Raw genomic sequence first — 21732 nt, forward strand, 5'->3', positions numbered from 1 at the left:
TCAACAATCATTCAACATAAATGTAAGTAACTGATTCATATTTCGTTCCCACCACTTATTTGGGCATAAATTTTTATAGGGGGAGTACTGAAGATAATTCCTAAAAGTAAATGAACAATCATAATTCGAGTTGAGTAAGTAATTGATTCACCTTTCCTTCCCACCACCTATCTCGAGCAATTCTCCGTACAATTCAACATCCCAGCTGACACCTAATTCCCTCTGTAAATATCAGCAGCCCATTAATCAGCAAACTTCAAGAGACATCAACAATTGATAGGTTTAGTTTCTTATGGTGTCATTTCTTGGATTTATTGATCTTGATAAGAATGCACATTAGAATTTTTTCCAACATACAAACGATCACATGAAACAACTTTACAACTAGAGAAATGGTTACGTTTTCTTTTTCTGAAAGCTCTAGTGGGTCCATTTGCAGCTAACTGCTTAGGTACGGTTCTTAAGAAAAACAATAACCAATGCTCAAAGGTGGACCTATTGTATTCAAGAATACATTAGTTTCTGGGTTAAAGTTAGAGGTCTTTCAATGGTCATATCATTCGTTTTTTTCCAACTCAGGGCACACAATAGTCAAGTAATATTTGAACAGTTTTTTTAACAACAAATTTATTCCTCACTAGGAATTATGCCTATGCATTGCTACGGATAGAGTTTGTATAAATATCGGATGCGTATAGTAGTTGTTTACGGAGGGCTGGTCCGACTCGTATACGGGATGGACTAAGTCCCACCTGTCAATGACACAAGACAGGCCAAACCAAAAATTGAGGTGGAAACCTTACTTGCTTTAGAAATGGATATAGATATAGATTTAGGAAATGGATCAAGCACGCAAAAAATTTAAGCATGTAAACATATTCCAAGTTTTATTTACACTAGCTACCGGTAGCCTTTATGATTTAATTCATTAGGCCAGTCCTAATGGAAGTTTCATGGAGGATGATATTAAATATCATCACTTTTGCTGGCATGACAAGAAGAGAGAATGATGGAGTTTCATGGGATGTGAATATAGTTTCATCACCATGAAACTCATCTGGTACAGTTACCTAGTTTTCAGTCTAGGTAACTGTGTCATGAGACTGTGCACTGAGAGTGGCCTTATGTTTACGATCTATGATGATTAAAATTATGGCTAAGATGGACCCAATGAATGTAAGCATAACGAACATAACTTGAATGCTGCATTAGAAGTCAATTTTGGAGCAAAGATATAGATGCACAAAATCAAAGTAGCATTGAGATTGTCAACCTCCAACCACAGGTAAGGTAATTAAGCAACACGAAGCCACATTGTTGAAAGAAGACGATCCAGGTTCAGCATGAGTACTAAAATGACTATTCATTGCCTCTTGGTTTTCCCTTTTCTTATTAATACAATGGGCAGCTCTCCTGGCTGTTTTTTTTTAAACTACTCATTCAACAATTTATCTAGATGATATCGATTACTTGGAATGGCTATTAGTCAATTAATGGTCGGTTGCAGCAGAAATTTATCTGAACCCATTGATTTCTATGAATCGATAAGCCGTTTATTCTAACATTTTTTTAGGAAAAAAGTACCACAGAAAATTAAAATCAGGGGAGCATTGTGCTCGACCTCGGCAAAGGCCTCGTTGAAAGAGATGCGGTGGCCGTCCTTCTCCGTGTCCACCAGCACGCCGTCGCAGTCAAACAGCAGCGCCGCCGGCAGGGAGACGGCCGGCGCACCCCCGTCGCCCGCCGCCGCCGCCGCCGCCGCGCGGACGACTGCCGCTGTCCGCTCGCTCCCGGCGCGGAAGCAGAGTGAGGAAGGCGCCGATCTCCTCACTAAGCCACTTGGAATGCGCTGTTGACTGGAGGTTCTTGGGACACGGTGCGCGTTTGTGAAGTTGCTTCCCTGCTGCAGCGTGGACGACGCGGCGGCCGCCATGGAGCGAGACGCCGAGATGGTTCCGTTGGGCGGGAAACGGTGGCCGGTCAGTGGATTAGCGAGACGCTGGCTGCCGATGCGATAAGGATTTTAAAGCTAATCCACTGTCCAGTGTCCACCACACATGCCTCTTTCGTGTACCGCGCTAATGGCTCACGATCGATGACGTGGAAGTAGGCCCAGAAAGATCACCGTTCGCCTGCACCTCCATCATTGGCTCATCAGAGCAGCTCCAACGTGGTTACTAAGGGGATACTAAGAAAAGAGAGAAAAATGAAGTTGAGATATCATACATTGGAGAGGTGCAATACATTGAATAGAACCTGGCTAAACCGAATTTTGCTAAGCTAGCAACTATAATGTGACTTGATCTTAACACCACCTCAGGTTCCGTACACTGCGGATGCCCTCACAAACCGGACTGTCTAAAAAATCTGGACTTTGCGACAGAAAATGTGTTATACCAGTCAATGGTTGCAAAATGTGCTTTGTTTCAGTTCCACATGACATTTCAAATTTATCAAAAAAAATTCTTATTCATTCATACTTCTGATTCAAACACTTGTGATGCAGCAGTTCATGGTTCTGAGCTGTCTCAACAGCTATACAACACAATCCAAAGAGGCATTCGTATACAATTTGCCGTGAACTTTTTACTTCAGTGCTGCCGTTACATTACATCTTGCAGCATATGCATATTGTTGGGCAGAATATTTTTATATGAAGTACCATTTAGGGCACAGATGCAGACTCACATGGCACGTCTACAAGAGCACGGTTAAATGGACAGTGTATTCACCAAAAAAAAAATGCACAATGTATTCAAGAGTGCAGTGGACACGGACAGAAATTCAACATGAACTCAGCATCGGATTTTTCTTTAATAGTACAAATCCAATGGTTCATATAGCAAGTACCATGTATTCATTCTGCACCAAGCACTGCCCCCTGTCTTGTGGAATCTTTTCCTGATCATTGCAGGAACAATTATCTGCCATTCAGAAGATTCAACTTATTTTATGATATGAAGAAATAATCGTGAAATCTTGGAATCCAACAATCTCCTGTAAGCCTGTTATTTTCACTTTCGTTCTGATGATTACACAAGCGATTACAACTTCGGCCTAGCTGGCTCCGTCTCTCTCAACTCTGCATACATATCTGATATTTCTTTTGCAAAGTATGTCTTAGCTTGCGGTCTTTGGACCTGCAAAAAACATCGGGACGGTGTGTCAGTCACACAGCATTTCAGTTTGTAAACTTCCTCTAGTATCACCACTGGAGCCTACCTTAAATGTTGGGGTGAGGAGACCATTCTCCAATGTGAATGGTTCAGCAACAAGCGTAACAGCTTTAGCAAATTCAAAACCTCTTAGCTGATACAAATAGGCATAGAGATATCAATAAGAATCACAACACAACAGTTTCATTTGGACAGAATATTAGAATAGGCTAGGTAAGAACAAACGAGAGAAACCTGTGCTTCCTTTCCAATAGAATCCATATCAGCCAGGACAGCAGCTCTTGCTCTAGGATCAACACAAAGCTGCCTTAAGTCTTCATACTACATGTTAGAAAGGACAGTTTAGAACATAAAAGTCTGTGCACATGTTAAATACTTATGCTTGAAGTTCTACTTATTGAAGAAAAAGGCTGTACATATTATTCGGTGGTGAACTGCAGATAACATATCGAAGAGGGAAACAGGTTGTAGGCATGAAACATGTAAAGAATGAGCAAATGACAACAGCACAGTAAAGTTGGATAGTATTTATATATTTGCATATGATGGGAAATGATTCCTCAGTTTACAATTATATATTTGATCAGTGTCACAACTAGTTACACTGACATTTTTTTTCGAAAGCTACACCAACATTTCTTTTCATGGGGTGAAAATAAATAGATGACAGATGTTATGGTTAAAATATTTTACCTGGATTCCTTCAGATGCAGCCCAAGCCTTCAAAACCTCTGGTTCAACTGCAACAATAGCAACTAGGGAAGAGTTGAAACTATCACCTGCGTTGAGACACAGATTTAGGACACCACAGCTTAATTGATAGTCATAGACAATATAGAATCATGAACTTTACCATATATAAAGCATTGGGCAATGAACTTGCATTTGGCATAGACATTTTCAATCTTCTCTGGAGCTATGTATTCTCCTTGAGCTAACTTGAAAATGTTCTTTTTCCTAGAGTCCAGAAGAACATGTAGAAACATTAGTAATTAAGGAGGAACAATAACGAGACAACACTATGCCTAGGGAAAATGTATATCAACATTCAACAAAAGAATCTAGGAAAAATGTTCTGTGAGAACACAAGTTCCAATGAATATAACAAAGGTTTTTAATTCCTTGGACATTTTGGATGTACAGAAAAGCTGGCAAGAAAGAAATGCAGGGATCTTCAAACTCAGTTATTCATTATGAGTTGCACTGTTCAGATTTTCCAATTCAGTTATTTTGATTTCAATGCCAATATATTTTAGTTTTGTCATTTGCTTTGTGTTTCTTTTTCTTTTCTTTCTTTTAGCGAAGCTTTTCCTAAAATTATCGCCCTCACTATGCTCTCCCATAGGGTTCTCCCGTATGCTATAATAAAAAAATGGATGGACATGAAAATAAAAGGATAGTTTCTAGCAAATACAAACTTTCTTTTTTTTTTCTCAAACACGCAGGAGAGCTGCGCATCTTTGAAGCCTGAGTTCACCAACATCATCAACTCGGCCTGACTGGTGCAAAATACAAATTTTCTAATAGTCTTTCCTAGTTTCTTTTTGTTCACATACGGCCTCATAAAATTTTCTCCTTATGTTCATACTTGGACATCACACTAGATGGTAGTGTTAGAATACGTGTGTGTGAATGGGTCTCTCCCTGTTCCCTGTGCAGCCCCCTAGTTCCTTGTGCTAGTTTAATTCCCGGCCAGACCTCTCCTGGTAGTGTGTTCACACCATGGACCCTTGGTCTCTTAGGCCTATATATATGTAATCTCCCTGTAATCCTTATTCATTGAGAATCAACACTCTTTCATGGTATCATTCGCCTAGGTTCTACAGCCTTGGCCCTTCCCCTTTCTTCCGCTCTTCCTGGCACTGCTATCAAGCGCGCCCCCACACAGCTCCACGCGCGCCGCTTGGTGCTGCTCCGCTGTGCCCCTTCATCGCCGCTCCAAGCGCGCCCACCTGACGCTGCTCCAGCGCGTCCCATGGCAGGTCTGCAAGACGACGAGGCCGCCGCCGCCGCCGAGGAGCGCGCCCGCGCCCAGGCCGCGCGTGATGCTGCCCTCGCTCGTGCAGCCGACGCCGAGCAAGAAGCCCTCCTCGCTCAGGCCGATCGTGACGCGGCCGACGCTCGCATCCGCGCCGCCCGCGAGCGCGCCGCTGCCAACCTTCCTCCCCCGGACGACGGCGACAACCTGTCCGACCACGCCGAGGACGCCGACGCTCCAGACTACGACGCCATCGCCCACCATGAGGCCGCTGCGCTCCTCAACCTTCACGCGCAGGCCGTCTCGGTGCACAACATTCGCGCCCTCATCCCGCTCCTCCTCGACGTGACGTCCACCTTCTACCCCCGCTGGCGCGAGTCTTTCCTCCTCACGGTTGGAAAGTACTCCCTGAACCGCCATGTCCTCTCCGACATCGCCGTCCCCACCTCCGCCGACTGGGTACGCATGGATTGCGTCGTCCGGACCTGGCTTCTCGGCACCATCTCCGACGACCTTTCCGACACCGTCTCCGAGCGCAACACCACCGCCCGACGGATGTGGCTCGCCATCGAATCCCAATTCCTTGGCAACCAGGCGACGCGCGCCCTCTACGCCGACGCCGACTTCCGCGCCTTCTCTCAGGGCGACCTCCCCGTCGCCGAGTACTGCCGCCTCTACAAACGCAAGGCGGAGGACCTGCGCGATCTCGGTGAACCCATCTCCGACCGCACCCTCGTCCTCAACATCATCCAGGGACTCAACGGGCGGTTCACTGCCATTGGTCTTCACCTCCGGCGCACCAACCCTCTGCCCAGCTTCCTGCAAGTTCGAGACGATCTGCGCATCGAGGAACTGACCATGGAGAAAGCGCCCCCAGCCACCGCCCTCTTCACCAGCTCCGGCGGGAAAAGCTTCACCACCACCCGCTCGCCCGCACCCGCCCCACAGCCACCGCCGCATCAGCAGGTCCCCCCTGGTTCCACGCATGGGGGTCCTCCAAGCGCGGCAAGCGCGGTGGCAGGCGTGGCAATGGCGAAGGCGGGGGCGGTGGGGGTGGCCCTGCCGGCGGCGACGGTCTTCCCGGCCACCACGGCGCCAGCGGCTCGGCGCCCCCTGCTCTCGGCGCTGGCTCTTCCCCTACGCCAGGAGGGCCCGGCTGGCCCAGCTTCCAGAACCCGTGGGCCGGGTCCATTCACATGTGGCCCGGACCCCGGGGTCCCTCTGCCCCACACCTTGCTGGACCGGCCCAGCAGCCTCAGGCTCTTCTTGCTGGCTGCCCTGGCCAGTGGGCCGGCCAGTGCGGCGTTCCAGCGCCAGCACCAGGCCCCGCTGCCTACTCCTCGCCGGCCCTCTACAACAATGCTGGCTGGGATCAACAGGCTCTGGCAGCCCAATTTCAGACTCTCCAGCTCCAACAGCCCGCCCAGCAGAATTGGTATTTCGACACTGGAGCCACCAATCACGTGGCCTCCGACGCTGGTATTCTTTCACCTACCACTTCTTCTGTTCATTCTCCTTCTAGCATTGTTGTCGGTAACGGAAACCTTGTACCTGTTACCTCCACTGGCACTGCCCATCTTTCGGACAACCTTCATCTTAATAACGTTCTTGTTGCCCCGAACCTTATTAAGAATCTAATTTCCGTTCGCCAGTTCACCATTGACAACAATTGCACCGTGGAATTTGACCCTTTTGGTTGTTCTGTGAAGGATCTTCCCACTCGGAGCGAGATCGTCAGATGTGACAGCTCCGGGCCTCTTTACCCCTTGCATCTCCCGGCCTCGGCACTCCTCGCTTCGTCACCTTCCTCGCTTTGGCATCAACGTCTCGGACACCCGAGATCTGAAGCTCTTTCCAAACTCGCCATCTCCTCTGTCATTAAGTGTAATGCTACCACAGATGATGGTCTCTGTCATGCATGTCAATTAGGACGACATATCCGTCTCCCATTTCATGCATCCTCCTCCCGTGCCACTCATAATTTCCAGTTAATACATTGTGATTTATGGACCTCTCCCGTTGTTAGTGTCTCTTGTCACAAATATTATCTGGTTATTCTCGACGATTGTTCGCATTACCTATGGACGTTCCCATTGCGTCTGAAATCTGACACCTTTTCCACCTTGTCTAATTTCTTTACTTATGTGCGCACACAGTTCGGTGCCACCATCCAAGGAGTTCAATGCGACAATGGCCGTGAGTTCGACAACCTCCGCGCCCGCTCGTTCTTCCTGTCCCATGGCATTCACCTTCGTATGTCATGCCCTTACACCTCCGCGCAAAACGGTAAAGCTGAACGCATCATCCGTACTACAAACAATGTCGTTCGCTCCTTGCTGTTCCATGCACGCGTCCCCCCCCCCCCCCCCCACTTCTGGGCCGCTGCCCTCGGGACAGCCACCTACCTCCTTAACATCTTACCAACCAAAACCCTCCAGTTCTCCACACCCCACTTTGCCCTTTTTGGCATTCAGCCCTCCTACGAGCATCTTCGGGTTTTTGGCTGCAAATGCTATCCCAACCTTTCCGCCACAACCCCCCACAAACTTGCCCCTCGCTCCTCCCTATGTGTTTTTCTTGGATACTCTTCACATCACAAAGGGTACCTCTGTCTTGATCGTAACACAAATCGGGTCATCATTTCCCGACACGTTGTTTTCGACGAGTACTCCGTTCCCTTTGCCGAAGATTCCTCCCCAACTCCACATGAAGCTTTTGATTTTTTAGACGACACTAACCCCTCGCTGGTGCCATTTCCACCATCTCCCCGTGTTGTCCCTGCAGGTACACCGCCCGCACTGCCACGTGCGGCCTCCTCCCAGGCAACAGGACCGGTACCAGCCGCGCCATCCTGGGGCTTCGGCCTGCTGGACTCTGGTCCGGCTCCTGCGTGGGCTGCCCCTCCATCAATTGGGCCGTCCTCTGCCTGCCGGCCGGCGGACCCCTTCGGCCCACAGAGTGCGCCGCCCCCAAGCGGCTGCCTTCCTCCCGAGGCCTCGACGCCCAGTAGGGCGTCCCCTGCTACCGCCGCCGCCCCATCCACCGCGACTCCTTCCTCCGCCTCCGGCCGCTCCACCGTCGCTCTCCAGACGCCCGCTCCTCCACCGCGCGGACGCTTCGGGGCCGTGTACACCCGACGCGGCGCTCCTGCCTCAGGGGTCACTACGGCCCCCAACGCTGCAGCAGCCGGCGCCGAGGAAGCGGCATCCACGGCTCCCAACGCTGCAACAGTCGACGCCGCGGCCTCTACAGCCCCCAATACTGCCGCAGCCGGTGCTGAAGCTGTGGCGCCTACGGCTTCCCCATCTGGCGCAGGCGCTGCTCCACCTGCGACACCCGCCCAGCGCCTCCCTGCCGGTGCCGTCCCCACTGTTCCGATAACAAATCAGCACGCCATGACAACACGAGCCAAGCATGGTTTTCGTGTTCCTGCTCTCTATCAAGTGGCACCTCTGTCCCCAGTTCCTCGGACATATCGGGCTGCTCTCGCTGACCCAAACTGGCGTGCTGCCATGGAGGCCGAATACTCTGCTCTTCTCGCCAACAACACATGGGATCTCATCCCACGACCACCCAGCTCTAATGTGGTCACTGGCAAGTGGGTGTTCAAGCACAAATTCAAGGCTGATGGGTCTCTTGAGCGCTACAAGGCGCGTTGGGTGCTCCGTGGCTTTTCACAACGATCTGGAGTAGATTTTGACGAGACATTCAGCCCAGTGGTTAAGCCAGCAACAGTCAGGACAGTCCTCTCCTTGGCCCTTTCGCGTTCTTGGCCAATCCACCAGCTGGACGTCAACAACGCCTTTCTCCAAGGTAATCGGTCTGAGACTGTGTATTGTGCTCAACCGGCAGGATTTGAGGATTCAGCTCGCCCAGGTCATGTCTGTCGACTCAACCGCTCCCTCTACGGCCTCAAGCAAGCACCACGAGCTTGGTTCAGTCGGTTTGCCTCCTTCCTTCTTCAGCTCGGTTTTGTTGCAGCCAAGACAGATCCTTCTTTGTTTGTTTACCACTCGGGTCCAGACACAGTCTATCTCTTGCTGTACGTTGATGATATTGTCCTCACAGCTTCCTCCATGGGACTTCTGCAACGGACCATCAGTACTCTCCAGCACGAGTTCTCCATGAAGGATCTTGGTCAGCTTCATTACTTTCTCGGCATGCAAGTCCAGCACACTCCCTCTGGTTTGTTTCTCTCCCAGCGTCAATATATGATAGACATTCTTGACCGCGCCGGGATGTCCAACTGCAAGCCTTGCTCCACTCCTGTGGATATGAATCCAAAACTCCCTGCTGATGGCCCTCCCGTCTCTGATCCGACAGACTTCCGCAGTCTAGCAGGCGCTCTTTAGTATCTGACATTCACGCGACCAGACATCTCCTATGCAATGCAGCAAATCTGCCTTCATATGCACGATCCGCGGGAACCCCATCTTGCCACCCTAAAGCGCATCCTGCGCTATATCAGTGGCACACTGCATCTGGGCTTGCTGATTCGACCATCATCCCATACTGAGCTGATCGTCTACTCAGATGCGGACTGGGCAGGATGTCCAGATACAAGAAGATCCACTTCCGGATATGCTGTATTCCTTGGTGACAGTCTCGTCTCTTGGTCGTCTAAGCGCCAGAACACAGTCTCTCGTTCTAGTGCTGAAGCAGAATACAGGGCCGTTGCAAATGCAGTTGCTGAAGCTTCCTGGTTGCAACAGTTGTTGTCCGAGCTGCACACCCCATTGCGCAAGACAACTCTGGTTTACTGCGACAACATCAGCACAGTCTACATGTCTTCGAACCCTATTCAGCATCAGCGCACCAAACATGTGGAGATTGATCTACACTTCGTTCGGGAGCACGTTGCCCTTGGCGATGTTCGTGTTCTTCACGTCCCGACGACCTCCCAATTTGCTGACATTTTCACCAAGGGGCTGCCCACTTCAGTATTCACAGATTTTCGCTCCAGTCTCAATGTCTGGACACCAGACGCTTCGACTGCGGGGGCGTGTTAGAATACGTGTGTGTGAATGGGTCTCTCCCTGTTCCCTGTGCAGCCCCCTAGTTCCTTGTGCTAGTTTAATTCCCGGCCAGACCTCTCCTGGTAGTGTGTTCACACCATGGACCCTTGGTCTCTTAGGCCTATATATATGTAATCTCCCTGTAATCCTTATTCATTGAGAATCAACACTCTTTCAGGTAGATCAATTCTAGCCCTAGCTTCAATAGAGATTTTACGATGACTTTAATGCATGTTATGTGAAGACTGGAGCATAAAGAGAACTAAAAGATAAATTGCGCACCGTATTCACTAAAACAAGAGAAAAAAACTTAATTGACATCTCAACTCCAAAAGGAAAGGCTAAAATAAAATAGTGCCAACTAAGTTTTACCTATCAATAATCTTTAGACGCCCTTCAGGCAACCACAGACCTATGTCTCCAGTGTGCAACCAACCATCTTCATCAATGACTTCTCTTCTGCAGGTTTTCAAATGTATTTGTTGCAGTTGCAGCCGATTCAATATACAACAACAACATAGCCTTTTTTCCCAGCCGATTCAATATAGAAAGGTAAATACAAGTGAAGGGCAGAAATTTACGTTTGTACTTCATCTTTGTAGTAACCACGGAATATCGTGGGTCCTCTAACACAAATTTCTCCACGAGGATATGGTTGATCATCAGAAGTATAATTCATTTCTGGGACATCCACAAGTTTCACCTCTGAAAATGGAAAGAAAACGATCCACAATGAAAGTGTGAGAACAATGCAAAAAGGCATACTTTTAAGTATTTTGGATACGGGGCATCATCTGATAAGTGTCATGAGAGAATTTATTGACATAGTTCTCAAGAAACAGCCTAGTTTTATTCCAAAATACATGCTCCAATCAACATGGTGACTATGGGACCTTGCTAAATGGTTGACCTGAAACACGTCAAACTAAAACTTAAAGACTAAACCTTGAAACTGATATACTCCCTCCATCCTTAAATATATGACATTTAGGACAAACTTTTTAGTTAAAAAATGAACTAATTTGCTTCTCCTAAACGTCATATATTTAAAAACAGAGGGAGTAGAACTTAAGGCATAGAAACAATATTTTAGGATAAGTTTATTCACCGTGACTAACTTCAGTGGACATCCATTAGATTTTTTAAAGTACCATCACCATAAAATAAGATAAGTGGTATAAAAAAGTTTTAAAAACACATAAAGACGATAACTTTAGTATTGATTCTCTATGTATATTAATATATCAAGTTGAATTCATGAGGCTATACTTTCAACATTAGTGCAGAAGTGTTACTCAAACACATTTTAGGAGCCCCCCCCCGCCCCGGGGGGGTGCAAATTTATTTATATCCTTGGAATGCTTGAAATCAAAACACCAAGCTTACCACAAGATGAAATAGGGGATCCAACATGACCAATTGATTTATCACCAATATCCATTGCAGATATGATACAAGATGTCTCTGTCATTCCATAGCCTTCAAGAACTTCACCACCAAAGCATCTAAAAAATTTAAACAGTAATTACATTTCGCAACAAGAGGGTGCCACAAAAGCTAAAAGGCAAGTTCTATAGGACAGCAATTCGTCCGGCGATGTTATACGGTGCTGAATGTTGGCCTACAAAAAGGCGACATGTCCAGCAACTGAGTGTAGCAGAGATGCGGATGTTGCAGTGGTTTTGCGGGCACACAAGGAGGGATAGAGTCCGGAACGAAGTTATTCGGGATAGGGTCGGGATGGCACCAATTGAGGAGAAACTTACTCAGCATCGGCTGAGATGGTTTGGACATGTCCAACGAAGGCCTCCTGAGGCGCCGGTGCGTAGTAGGGTTCTTGAGCGGGTCGATAATGTAAAGAGGGGTAGAGGTAGACCTAAACTGACGTGGGATGAGTCGGTTAAGAGAGACCTTAAGGATTGGAATATCTCTAAAAAGATAGGTTTGGATAGGAGCGCTTGGAGACTAGCTATCAATGTGCCTGAACCTTGAACTTATTTCTTTCGGATTTCATCTCTAGCCTACCCCAACTTGCTTGGGAAAAAAAGCTATGTTGTTGTTGTTGTAATTACATTTCGCAAAGCCAAGATCCAAACAATTATCCATGAGAGCTCAGAAGAAGTCAGCTCTCACATTCTTAGGAATTCCATGACATCTGCTGACAGTGGAGATGCACCTGAAGTCATAAGTCTCACGCGTCCACCAAGCCTAGCTTTTATTTTGTTAAATACCAACTTATCCCACATTGGGGATGGATTTCGACCTGAAAACGCATAGTATATAAGTGACATATTACACAGTACACATATATGATAGATGCGATAAGAACTGGATTAATGATGGCATCAAATTGTAAAATTGACCTAATTCAGTTATTGCTAATTAACAGATACAAACCAACCCAAGAGGATTACTATCTGAAGTTTCTGAAATATCAGTTAAGACTGTGCTGTATAAAGAAGTCCTGAATAAACTACAAAAGCTTCATGTTGGAAAGTGCTAGAAATATCAGCCCCTTCCCATCTTATGAGTGATCAACAATCTTACAGGAATACCATTTGCACAGTCAAGCCCAAATGGTTGACTGCACCAGATTCTATCTTCCAAACTATACTTGGGAAACACAAGGAAATATTGTAAAAGGTACTCTATTTTCCAAATAGAAACAGGCCGTAGGATATTGAGGTCTTCCTAAAGATCGTAAGGTATACATAAAAATAGAACACAAGAACTCCAAACCAAAACACAATAATAATTATATGTTATTGGAACATTGAGTGGTTTGTTCCATACAGGCTGCATCAACTTTCTGCCAATAAAATGGAAAAGAAACCTAGCCATACCCGTGCCATCTAGACTTCAGTATTGACTTAAAGCAGGAAAATGTCATTTAAGTAACCCAGGTATTTTGATCAAACGGGTTTGTCTAGCTGTTAGAATGTATTGCTGTTATTCATTAGTGGGTCATTAGTATTGGCTTCTTGGGCCTGATGGGCTGCGCTGCACAGGGCCATGCGCCCAGTCCTGCATGCGCCAGCGCCAGGCACCTGTGTGTGCCTTAGGGTTTTGTGTTGTGTTAGGCAAGGATCCCCTAGATTGGATATTTCCTTTAGACCCTATATGATCCTTGCCTATATAATGTAACACCCCGTTCATTGGAATACAATCACAATTCCCGTGCCTATACTTTCCTTCATGGTATCACGAGTCCGGGTTTCCATCCCGCCTCACCTTCCGCAACCCTAGGGTGTGCGCCGCCCTGGCTGCACCCCTCCCTTCCTCGGCGGACCTTCTGCGCGCCATGGCCGGCCTCACCGACCTCGCTGACGCGACCGCCGCCGGCGACATCGACCCCGAGGCCTCCAAACGCGCTGCTGAGCGCGCTGCAGAGGCTGAGCGTCTCGAGGCCGAGCGCGCCGCTGCCCTAGAGCACGTTGCGCAGGCCGAGGAAGAGGCCGCTGCTGCTGTGCGCGACCGCGATGCGGCCGCTGCGCGTGCCGCCCTTGATCGCACTGCGAAGGAGCGCGCCACTGCTGGGGGTTCGTCTCCCAACGACGAGTCCTCTGGAGATGATGCCGGCCACACCCCCAAGCCCTACGCCGGCAATCAAGATCTTCAGGACGCCCTTCTTCTCCATGAGGCCGCCGCCATCATGAATCTGCACGCCCAGGCTGTCGGCGTCCAGAACATTCGCGGCCTCGTGCCCATCGTCCTCGACTCCTCGACGGACAACTACTCGCACTAGCGCGAGTCCTTCCTCCTCACCCTCGGTAAATTCTCCCTGCAGGATAACGTTTTGTACGATGGTCCTGCCCCTGTTGTCCCAGATTGGATCCGCATGGACTGCGTGGTGTCGTCGTGGATCCACGGCACCGTCTCCTCCGACATCGCCGATGCCCTAGAGCGCGGCTGCACCGCGCGCGCCGCCTGGCTCGCTGTCCAGGACCAGTTCCTCAGGAACAAGGAGCACCGCGCCCTCTACCTCGACGCCAACTTCCGCGACTTCCGTCAAGGCGATCTCAGCATCAACGACTACTGCTCCCAGTTCAAGAAAAAGGCCGAGAAGCTCCGAGATTTTGGCGGGAACATCACGGATCGCACTCTCGTCCTCAACATCCTTCACGGCCTCAACGAGCAGTTCTCCGTCGTCGCCTCCCACCTCAAGTGCGGGCGGCCCTTCCCCACCTACGCCGACGCCAAGGCCGAGCTGCTCATGGAGGAGCTCTCCCTCAAGCACCGCTCCACCGCTCCTGCTACTGCCCTGGTGGCGGCCGCAAGCGCTTCTGCCCCGGCCTCCTCTGCAGCGCCATTTGCATCCGGTGGCAAGCAGCAGCAGCATCGTGGCAAGCACGGCGGCCAGAAGAACAAGACCGGCGGGTCTGGCGGCTCCAGCAACTCATCTACCGCCGGCCAGAAGGCTTCTGGCACCTCTCCAGGCGCTCCCTAGGGCTAGCCATCTTTCTACAATCCCTGGACAGGGACGATACCGATGTGGCCAGGCCCCCGTCCCCCTCTGGAGCCCATCCCGACGGCGCCGCAGCAGCCGCAGCACCAGCAGCAGCATGCGCTGGTCGCGCAGCAGCACCAGCAGGCGCCCACGGTGCCCTTCCAGCAGCCTGCAGGCGCTGGACAGTGAGCCACCCCTGCGCCAGGCTACTACAACCCGCTGGTGGGATCCCCCACCTGGGATCAGCGCTCCCTCGCCTCCACCTTCAACACCATGACGGTGACTCCACCTTCCAGCGGCGACTGGTACTTCGACTCCGGGGCTTCCTCACACATGGCTTCCGACACCGGTATCCTTTCTCGCTCAACCCCTCGGTCATCTTCTCCTTCCTCAATTATTGTTGGCAACAGGTCCCTTGTTCCTGTTACTTCCACTGGCTATACTACTCTTCCAGGTTCTTTTCAGCTTCATAATATTCTTGTTTCTCCTGGGCTGATTAAGAACCTGATTTCCATACGCCAGTTTACTACTGGCAATAATTGTTCTGTTGAGTTTGACCCCTTTGGTTGTTCTGTGAAGGATCTTCCGTCCAGGAGCGAGATCATCAGGTGCAATAGCTCCGGTCCGCTATACCCCCTGAGGTTTCCTCAGGCCACCTCCTTCGTCGCCAGTACACCGCAGTCGCTTTGGCATCGCCGTCTTGGTCACCCTGGTCATGAAGCTTTAGCTAAGCTTGTGCCTCATCTCCCATCATGTACCTGAGATATTAGTTCTACAGTTTATCATGCGTGTCAGCTTGGTCGTCATGTTCATCTACCTTTTCCTGTATCGACATCTAGAGCTACTCATAATTTTGATCTTATACATTGTGATCTGTGGACCTCCCCTATTGCGAGTATCACTGGTTACAAATATTACCTAGCAGTGCTCGATGATTGTTCTCATTATTTGTGGATGTTCCCTTTACGCCTCAAGTCTGACACCTACACTACTCTGACTAATTTCTTTGCCTACGTGTCTACTCAGTTTGGCGCCACTGTCAAGGATGTCCAGTGCGATAACGGCCGCGAGTTTGATAATCCTAGCGCCCGCACATTCTTCCTCACCCGTGGCATGCATCTACGCATGTCTTGCCCATACACCTCGTCTCAGAATGGTAAGGCCGAGCGAATCATTCGTTCTACGAATAACATTATTCGTAGCCTTCTTCTCCAGGCCGGCTTGCCGCCATCCTACTAGGTCGAGGGTCTTCATGCCGCCACCTATCTCCTCAACCGCCTACCCACCAAGACGCTCAAGTACTCTACTCCACATATGGCTCTTTTCGCCACATCCCCGTCCTATGAGCACTTACGCGTCTTTGGTTGCCGTTGCTATCCTAACCTGTCAGCCACAGCACCTCATAAGCTAGCTCCTCGTTCTGTGTCTTGTGTCTTCCTCGGCTATTCACAACACCATAATGGGTACCGATGTCTTGATCCTATTTCTAATAAGATCATTATTTCTCGTCATGTCGTTTTTGATGAGTCCTCCTTCCCCTTCCCCCTTTTTGGAACAGCGTCCGACGCTGCTCCTCCGACTTATGATTTTCTTGAGGATTTCACTAACACGCTGCTGGCACCGATTGGTTCCCAGTCTGCTGTTTCTCCTGCAGGTTCACCTACAGCTTCGGCTGCGGTCTCCTCTGGCGCTGGCGCTGCCATACGTCCCACAGCCAGCGTGCCGGCTCCTCCTCTTGCTGCGCCACACGCGGCCACGGACAACTCCCTAGCTGCGCCACGCGCGGCATCGATCGGGCCTCCACTAGGCTTCCCTCCACTTGCTACGCCACGCGCGGAAACAGCTCCTACTGCGCCATGCGCGGCCCCGGTTTCTCCCACGCCACGCGCGGCCATGAACGTCGCCTCTCCACCACCCTCCTCTCCTGTGGGGACTCCCTCGCCAGCGCTGGGCGCGGCCATGAATCGTCCTGCGCCAGGAGTACTGGACAGTCCGGCTTCCTCGCCTGCAGCGGTCGCGGCTTCACCACCGTCACCTTCCAGCGGACTTCGGGACCTCCTGCTGCCAGCCAAGGATGTTCGGTTCGTCTACTCTCGGCGCCCCAAGGCGCCAGCTCCTGTGGAGTCTGCTGATGCTCCTGCGCCCTCCCTGCCCAAGGGAGCTGTCGCTGTTCCTAAGCGTCCGTCTAATCAGCACTCCATGGTGACTCGCGCCAAGCATGGTTTTCGAGTGCCCTCAGTCTTCCATGCTTTCGTGCTCAGCCCCATCCCGAAGACTTTCCGTAGTGCACTTGCCGATCCTCAGTGGCGTGCTGCTATGGAAACTGAGTATGCTGCTCTTGTCCAGAATCACACCTAGGACCTGGTGTCGCGAGCTCCGCGGGCTAATGTGGTTTCTGGCAAGTGGGTTTTCAAGCACAAGTTCAAGTCTGATGGCAGTCTGGAGCGCTATAAAGCTCGCTGGGTTTGTTGTGGTTTTACTCAGCGTCCTAGAGTTGATTTTGGCGAGACCTTCAGTCCGGTTGTCAAACTAGCTACTGTTTGCACCGTGTTGTCTCTGGCTCTTTCTCAACATTGGCCAATTCACCAGTTGGATGTCACCAATGCTTTTCTTCATGGCACTTTGATAGAAATAGTATACTGCACACAGCCGTCTGGACAGGGGTGGGCGTTCGGGTAACCCGAAATTTTCGGGTCGGGTTTTTCGGGTTTTAAAAATTTCGGGTTTTGAAAAATACTACCCGAAATAAAGAAAACCCGAGAATTCGGGTTCGGGTAACCCCGAACTACCCGATTACTATGCAACTAGATCGCAGGTCACAGCAGACAGGAGGCGGCGGCGCATGGTAGTGCTAGCGTGCTGCTATCAGCCATAGCTCATGCTGGTGGAGTTGAATGATTTTGTGGACTTCTTGGCGTGAATCCCCCTCCCTTGGCTGCTGCACAGGGAGTGGATTGGAGCAATTAAAGCATGCAGTCTTCATCCTTGCAAAGACCAACAGGGGAGATGGAGCTTGCAGCTCGAGGTAGTATGCAGAGGAGCTGGAGAGTGAAGAGGGAGGAGGAGAAGAGAGGTAATTGGACTTGCGGGCAATTCACGAAGGCTCGCGAGATCTGGACGGGGAGGCCCATAGTCACAAAGTTCCTGGGTCGACCGGGTCGAGGAACGGGGTCGAGGGTCGTCATTTTATAAAATTGTGGTACGAAGGGGGTATACATCTATGGAACGATAAATTATTATGTGGGACGCGACCCTGATTCATCGGGGTCGATATCTTCAGGTCGATAAAGACAAAAACTATATATGTGCTACTAATGAAGAAACTAATTTGCACAAGCATATAAGAAACATATAAAAGAGTACATTTAGACCATGCTACAACAAAAACCACACCAATCCACTGTCCTTAACCTCCTTATCCCAATTAAATCTGCTAGCAATGGGACTACGACCCCTTTCAAACCGGGACACGATCCAACCTTGAATGGGACACTGACCCTCTTCGACCCCGACCCTCGAATCGGAACGACGTTCCCGGGTCGAGAGACGAGGCATCGACCCCGGATCCTGTGACTATGGGGAGGCCGAGCGAGTTGCTGGCTTGCGGCTGCAGGTTGAGGGTGGGGAAGCGAGGGTGTTTGTTGGGTGGTTCCATTAAATAGCTAGGGTTACCTGCTGGATGTGAGGGTGTGGCCTTTGGGCTGGGCTGAATTTAGTGTTGGGCTGAGTAATCGGGCTATTCGAGCTGTTCGGGTACCGGTGTTTTAAACCCGAATTACCCGAATTAATTTCGGGTTTTCAGATTTGATACCCGAAATAGCTTCAGGTTTTTCAATTTTCGGGTTTTTCGGGCTCGGATTCGGGGTTTTCGGGTTCGGAGTTCGGGTATCGGGTTTATGCCCACCCCTACGTCTGGATTTGAGGATCCCTCTCAGCCTGGACTTGTCTGCCGCCTGAACAAGTCGCTCTATGGTTTGAAGCAAGCTTCGCGCGCCTGGTATAGTCGATTTGCCAGTTATCTGCTATCTCTGGGATTTACAGAAGCCAAGTCTGACACCTCTCTGTAAGAGAGAGAATTGGAGAGAATAATGGCTTGTATTCCTCCAAACCCTAGAAGGGTGGGATATATAGTTCCTATACATGGGCCTCTAGATGGGCCTCTATACATGGGCTCACATATACACCAACACCCCCCCGCAGTCTGAACTACCGGCGCAGCGGTGTTCAAGACTGGACAACAAGAAAGCCAACACCCCCCAGTCTGAACTACCGTCGCAGCGGTGTTCAAGACTGGACAAGAAGAAAGTACAAATGGCAAATACCCCCCCCCCCCCCCCCCCCCCCCCCGCAGCCACAACTACCCACCTGCTACGTTGAGGCCGGAGCGAAACTCGGAGAAGGTCGAGGAGGGTAGTCCCTTGGTGAGGATGTCGGCAAACTAGGAGGTGGTCGGGACATGGAGTACCCGAACATCGCCGACTGCGACCCTGTCGCGCACGAAGTGCAGGTCGATCTCCACGTGCTTCGTTCGCTGATGCTGAACAGGGTTGGTGGAGAGGTACACGGCGCTGACGTTGTCGTAGTAGACGAGCGTGCTCTTGGCGAGCGGGTTGTGGAGCTCCGCCAAGAGCTGTCGGAGCCAGGACGCCTCCGCCACGCCGTTAGCGACAGCCCGGTACTCCGCCTCAGCACTGGAGCGGGAGATAACCGGCTGCCGCTTGGACGACCAGGAGACAAGGTTGCCGCCCAGGAAGACGGCGTAGCCGAAAGTGGAGCGGCGAGTGTCCGGGCAGCCAGCCCAGTCAGCGTCGGTGTAGACCACCAGCTCAGAGGTGGGAGAGCGGTGAAGAACCAAGCCGAAACCAACAGTGCCACGGACGTAGCGGAGGAGACGCTTCAGTGCAGCAAGGTGAGACTCCCGGGGATCATGCATGTGAAGACAGACCTGCTGAACGGCATAGGTGAGATCCGGCCGGGTGAAGGTCAGGTACTGCAAGGCACCGGCAAGGCTCCGGTAGGCAGTAGGACCAGCCACGGGATCACCCAGATTAGCAGACAGCTTCGCTTGAGTATCGACAGGAGTGGAGCATGGCTTGCAATCAGTCATCCCAGCCCGCTCCAGAATGTCGAGTGCATACTGTCGCTGGTGAAGGAACAGGCCAGATGGGCGAGTCTCAACAGTAACTCCCAAGAAGTGATGGAGCTGACCAAGATCCTTCATAGCAAACTCCTGCTGCAGAGAGGAGATGAAGCGCTCAAGCAACTGCTGACTGGAGGCGGTGAGCACAATATCATCCACATAGAGCAGCAGATAGGCAATCTCATCCCCATAGCGGTAGATGAACAGAGAAGTGTCAACATTGGCCTCGGTGAATCCCAAAGTCAGCAAGAACGTGGCGAACCGAGAGTACCAAGCCCGAGGAGCCTGCTTCAGACCATAGAGGGACTTGTTGAGCCGGCAGACCATATCCGGACGACTCGAGTCCACAAATCCCGCTGGCTGAGAGCAGTACACTGTCTCTGACAGAGTGCCGTGAAGAAAGACATTCTTCACATCCAGCTGGTGCACAAGCCAGGAGCGAGAGAGTGCGAGCGAGAGGACCGTGCGCACAGTAGTAGGCTTCACCACAGGACTGAAGGTCCCATCGTAGTCCACACCAGGCTGCTAGGTGAAACCCCGGAGAACCCAGCGAGCCTTGTACCGCTCCAGTGTGCCATCAGCCCGACGCTTATGCGTCCAGATCCACTTGCCGGTGACCACATTGCAACCAGACGGACGCGGCACGAGGTACCACGTCTGGTTGGCAAGAAGAGTCGCATACTCCTCTTCCATCGCGTGGCGCCAGTGAGGATCCGCCAGGGCATCGCGGACAGAGGAGGGTACCGGAGAGACCCGCGGCTCGCCCTCGGTGGCGGAGAGAGTCGCGGCCTGAGACACCATCCGCCGAGTCACCATGGGATGGATATGCCGAGGATCCCGATGGATGACTGGCGGGTGGTACACCGCCGGCTCGACTCGAGAGCGAGTCGGCGGCAGCGACGGCTCCGGTGTAGGAGGCGGCAGCGACGACTCCGGTGTAGGCGCCGCGGGAGCCTCCGGAGCCGGAGGCGGCGCCGGTGTCGGTGCCGAACGACGCCGGTACACCTGCACCGGCTGAGCGTACCGCGCAAGTGCAGGGGAAGGCACCGGGGCCGCGCGTGGCGCAGCAGGAGACACCGGGTCCGCGCGCGGCACGACCGGAGGTCCGGGGGCCGCTCGTGGCACGACCGCGGGCACCGGGGCCACGCTCGGCGCAGCAGGGATCACCGGAAGCGGTGCCGGTGTGCCGGAAAAACCTGCAGGGAAAGGACAAACAGGTAACGTTGGCTGAACCACCGGGTCAGTCGGAAACAAGGACTCCAGCTCGGGGTCAGGAGAAGGTGTGGAGGAGGTGGAGTAGGGGAAATCCGACTCGTTAAAGACGACGTGTCGGGAGATCAGGACGCGGCGAGAGGTGAGGTCAAAGCATCGGTACCCCTTGTGGTCAGGGGAGTAACCAAGAAACACACAAGTCGAGCGGGGCGCCAGCTTGTGAGGAGCAATGGTGGAGGTGTTAGGGTAAAACGCATACCCAAAGACCCGAAGGTGGTCGTAGCGAGGAGGGGTACCGAAAAGAGCGTGGTGTGGAGTGGGAGCAGGAGAAGCAGTGGACGGAAGGCGGTTAAGCAAGTAGGTGGCGGTGTGGAAGCTCTCAGCCCAGAAGCGCGGGGGTAGAGAGGCCTGGATCCGAAGGGTGCGCACGACGTCGTTCGAATCATCCGCTCAGCCTTGCCGTTCTGAGGAGAAGTATACGGACAAGACATACGCAGCTGAACACCCCGAGTGAGGAAGAAGGAACGGGAGGTGGAGTTATCGAACTCACGCCCGTTGTCACACTGGACGGCCTTAATGGTGAGGCCGAACTGAGTGGACACCCAGGCAAAGAAGTGGAGGAGGGTGGGGAAGGTCTCGGACTTGGCGCGCAAAGGAAAAGTCCAAGAGTAGTGTGAGAAATCATCGGCCACCACCAGATAGTATTTGTAGACAGAAAGGTTGAGAACAGGAGAGGTCCACAGGTCACAGTGAATAAGATCAAA

General features: G+C 51.3%; 2 protein-coding genes across 2 annotated transcripts in view; both read right to left on the reverse strand.

The window, feature by feature from the left end:
- Positions 1–2009, reverse strand: part of LOC120685492 (CBBY-like protein) — a 29553-nt gene extending 27544 nt beyond the window's left edge. Inside the window, exons 1-2 of the mRNA XM_039967451.1 lie at positions 1622–2009; positions 152–222 (exon numbers count right to left, since the gene is read on the reverse strand). Of these exons, the coding sequence (XP_039823385.1) occupies positions 152–222; positions 1622–1933 (383 nt within the window). The 5' untranslated portion in view covers positions 1934–2009. The remainder of the gene's footprint in view (positions 1–151; positions 223–1621) is intronic.
- Positions 2010–2542: 533 nt separating this feature from the next.
- The window catches only part of LOC120686553 (long chain acyl-CoA synthetase 6, peroxisomal-like), a 30041-nt gene continuing 10851 nt past the window's right edge, over positions 2543–21732 (reverse strand). The window contains exons 16-24 of the mRNA XM_039968764.1: positions 12303–12432; positions 11556–11674; positions 10751–10874; positions 10542–10628; positions 4030–4133; positions 3870–3955; positions 3411–3497; positions 3223–3309; positions 2543–3140 (exon numbers count right to left, since the gene is read on the reverse strand). Of these exons, the coding sequence (XP_039824698.1) occupies positions 3045–3140; positions 3223–3309; positions 3411–3497; positions 3870–3955; positions 4030–4133; positions 10542–10628; positions 10751–10874; positions 11556–11674; positions 12303–12432 (920 nt within the window). The 3' untranslated portion in view covers positions 2543–3044. The remainder of the gene's footprint in view (positions 3141–3222; positions 3310–3410; positions 3498–3869; positions 3956–4029; positions 4134–10541; positions 10629–10750; positions 10875–11555; positions 11675–12302; positions 12433–21732) is intronic.

Source organism: Panicum virgatum, chromosome 8N (assembly GCF_016808335.1).
Source record: "Panicum virgatum strain AP13 chromosome 8N, P.virgatum_v5, whole genome shotgun sequence".
Classification (NCBI taxonomy): domain Eukaryota; kingdom Viridiplantae; phylum Streptophyta; class Magnoliopsida; order Poales; family Poaceae; genus Panicum; species Panicum virgatum.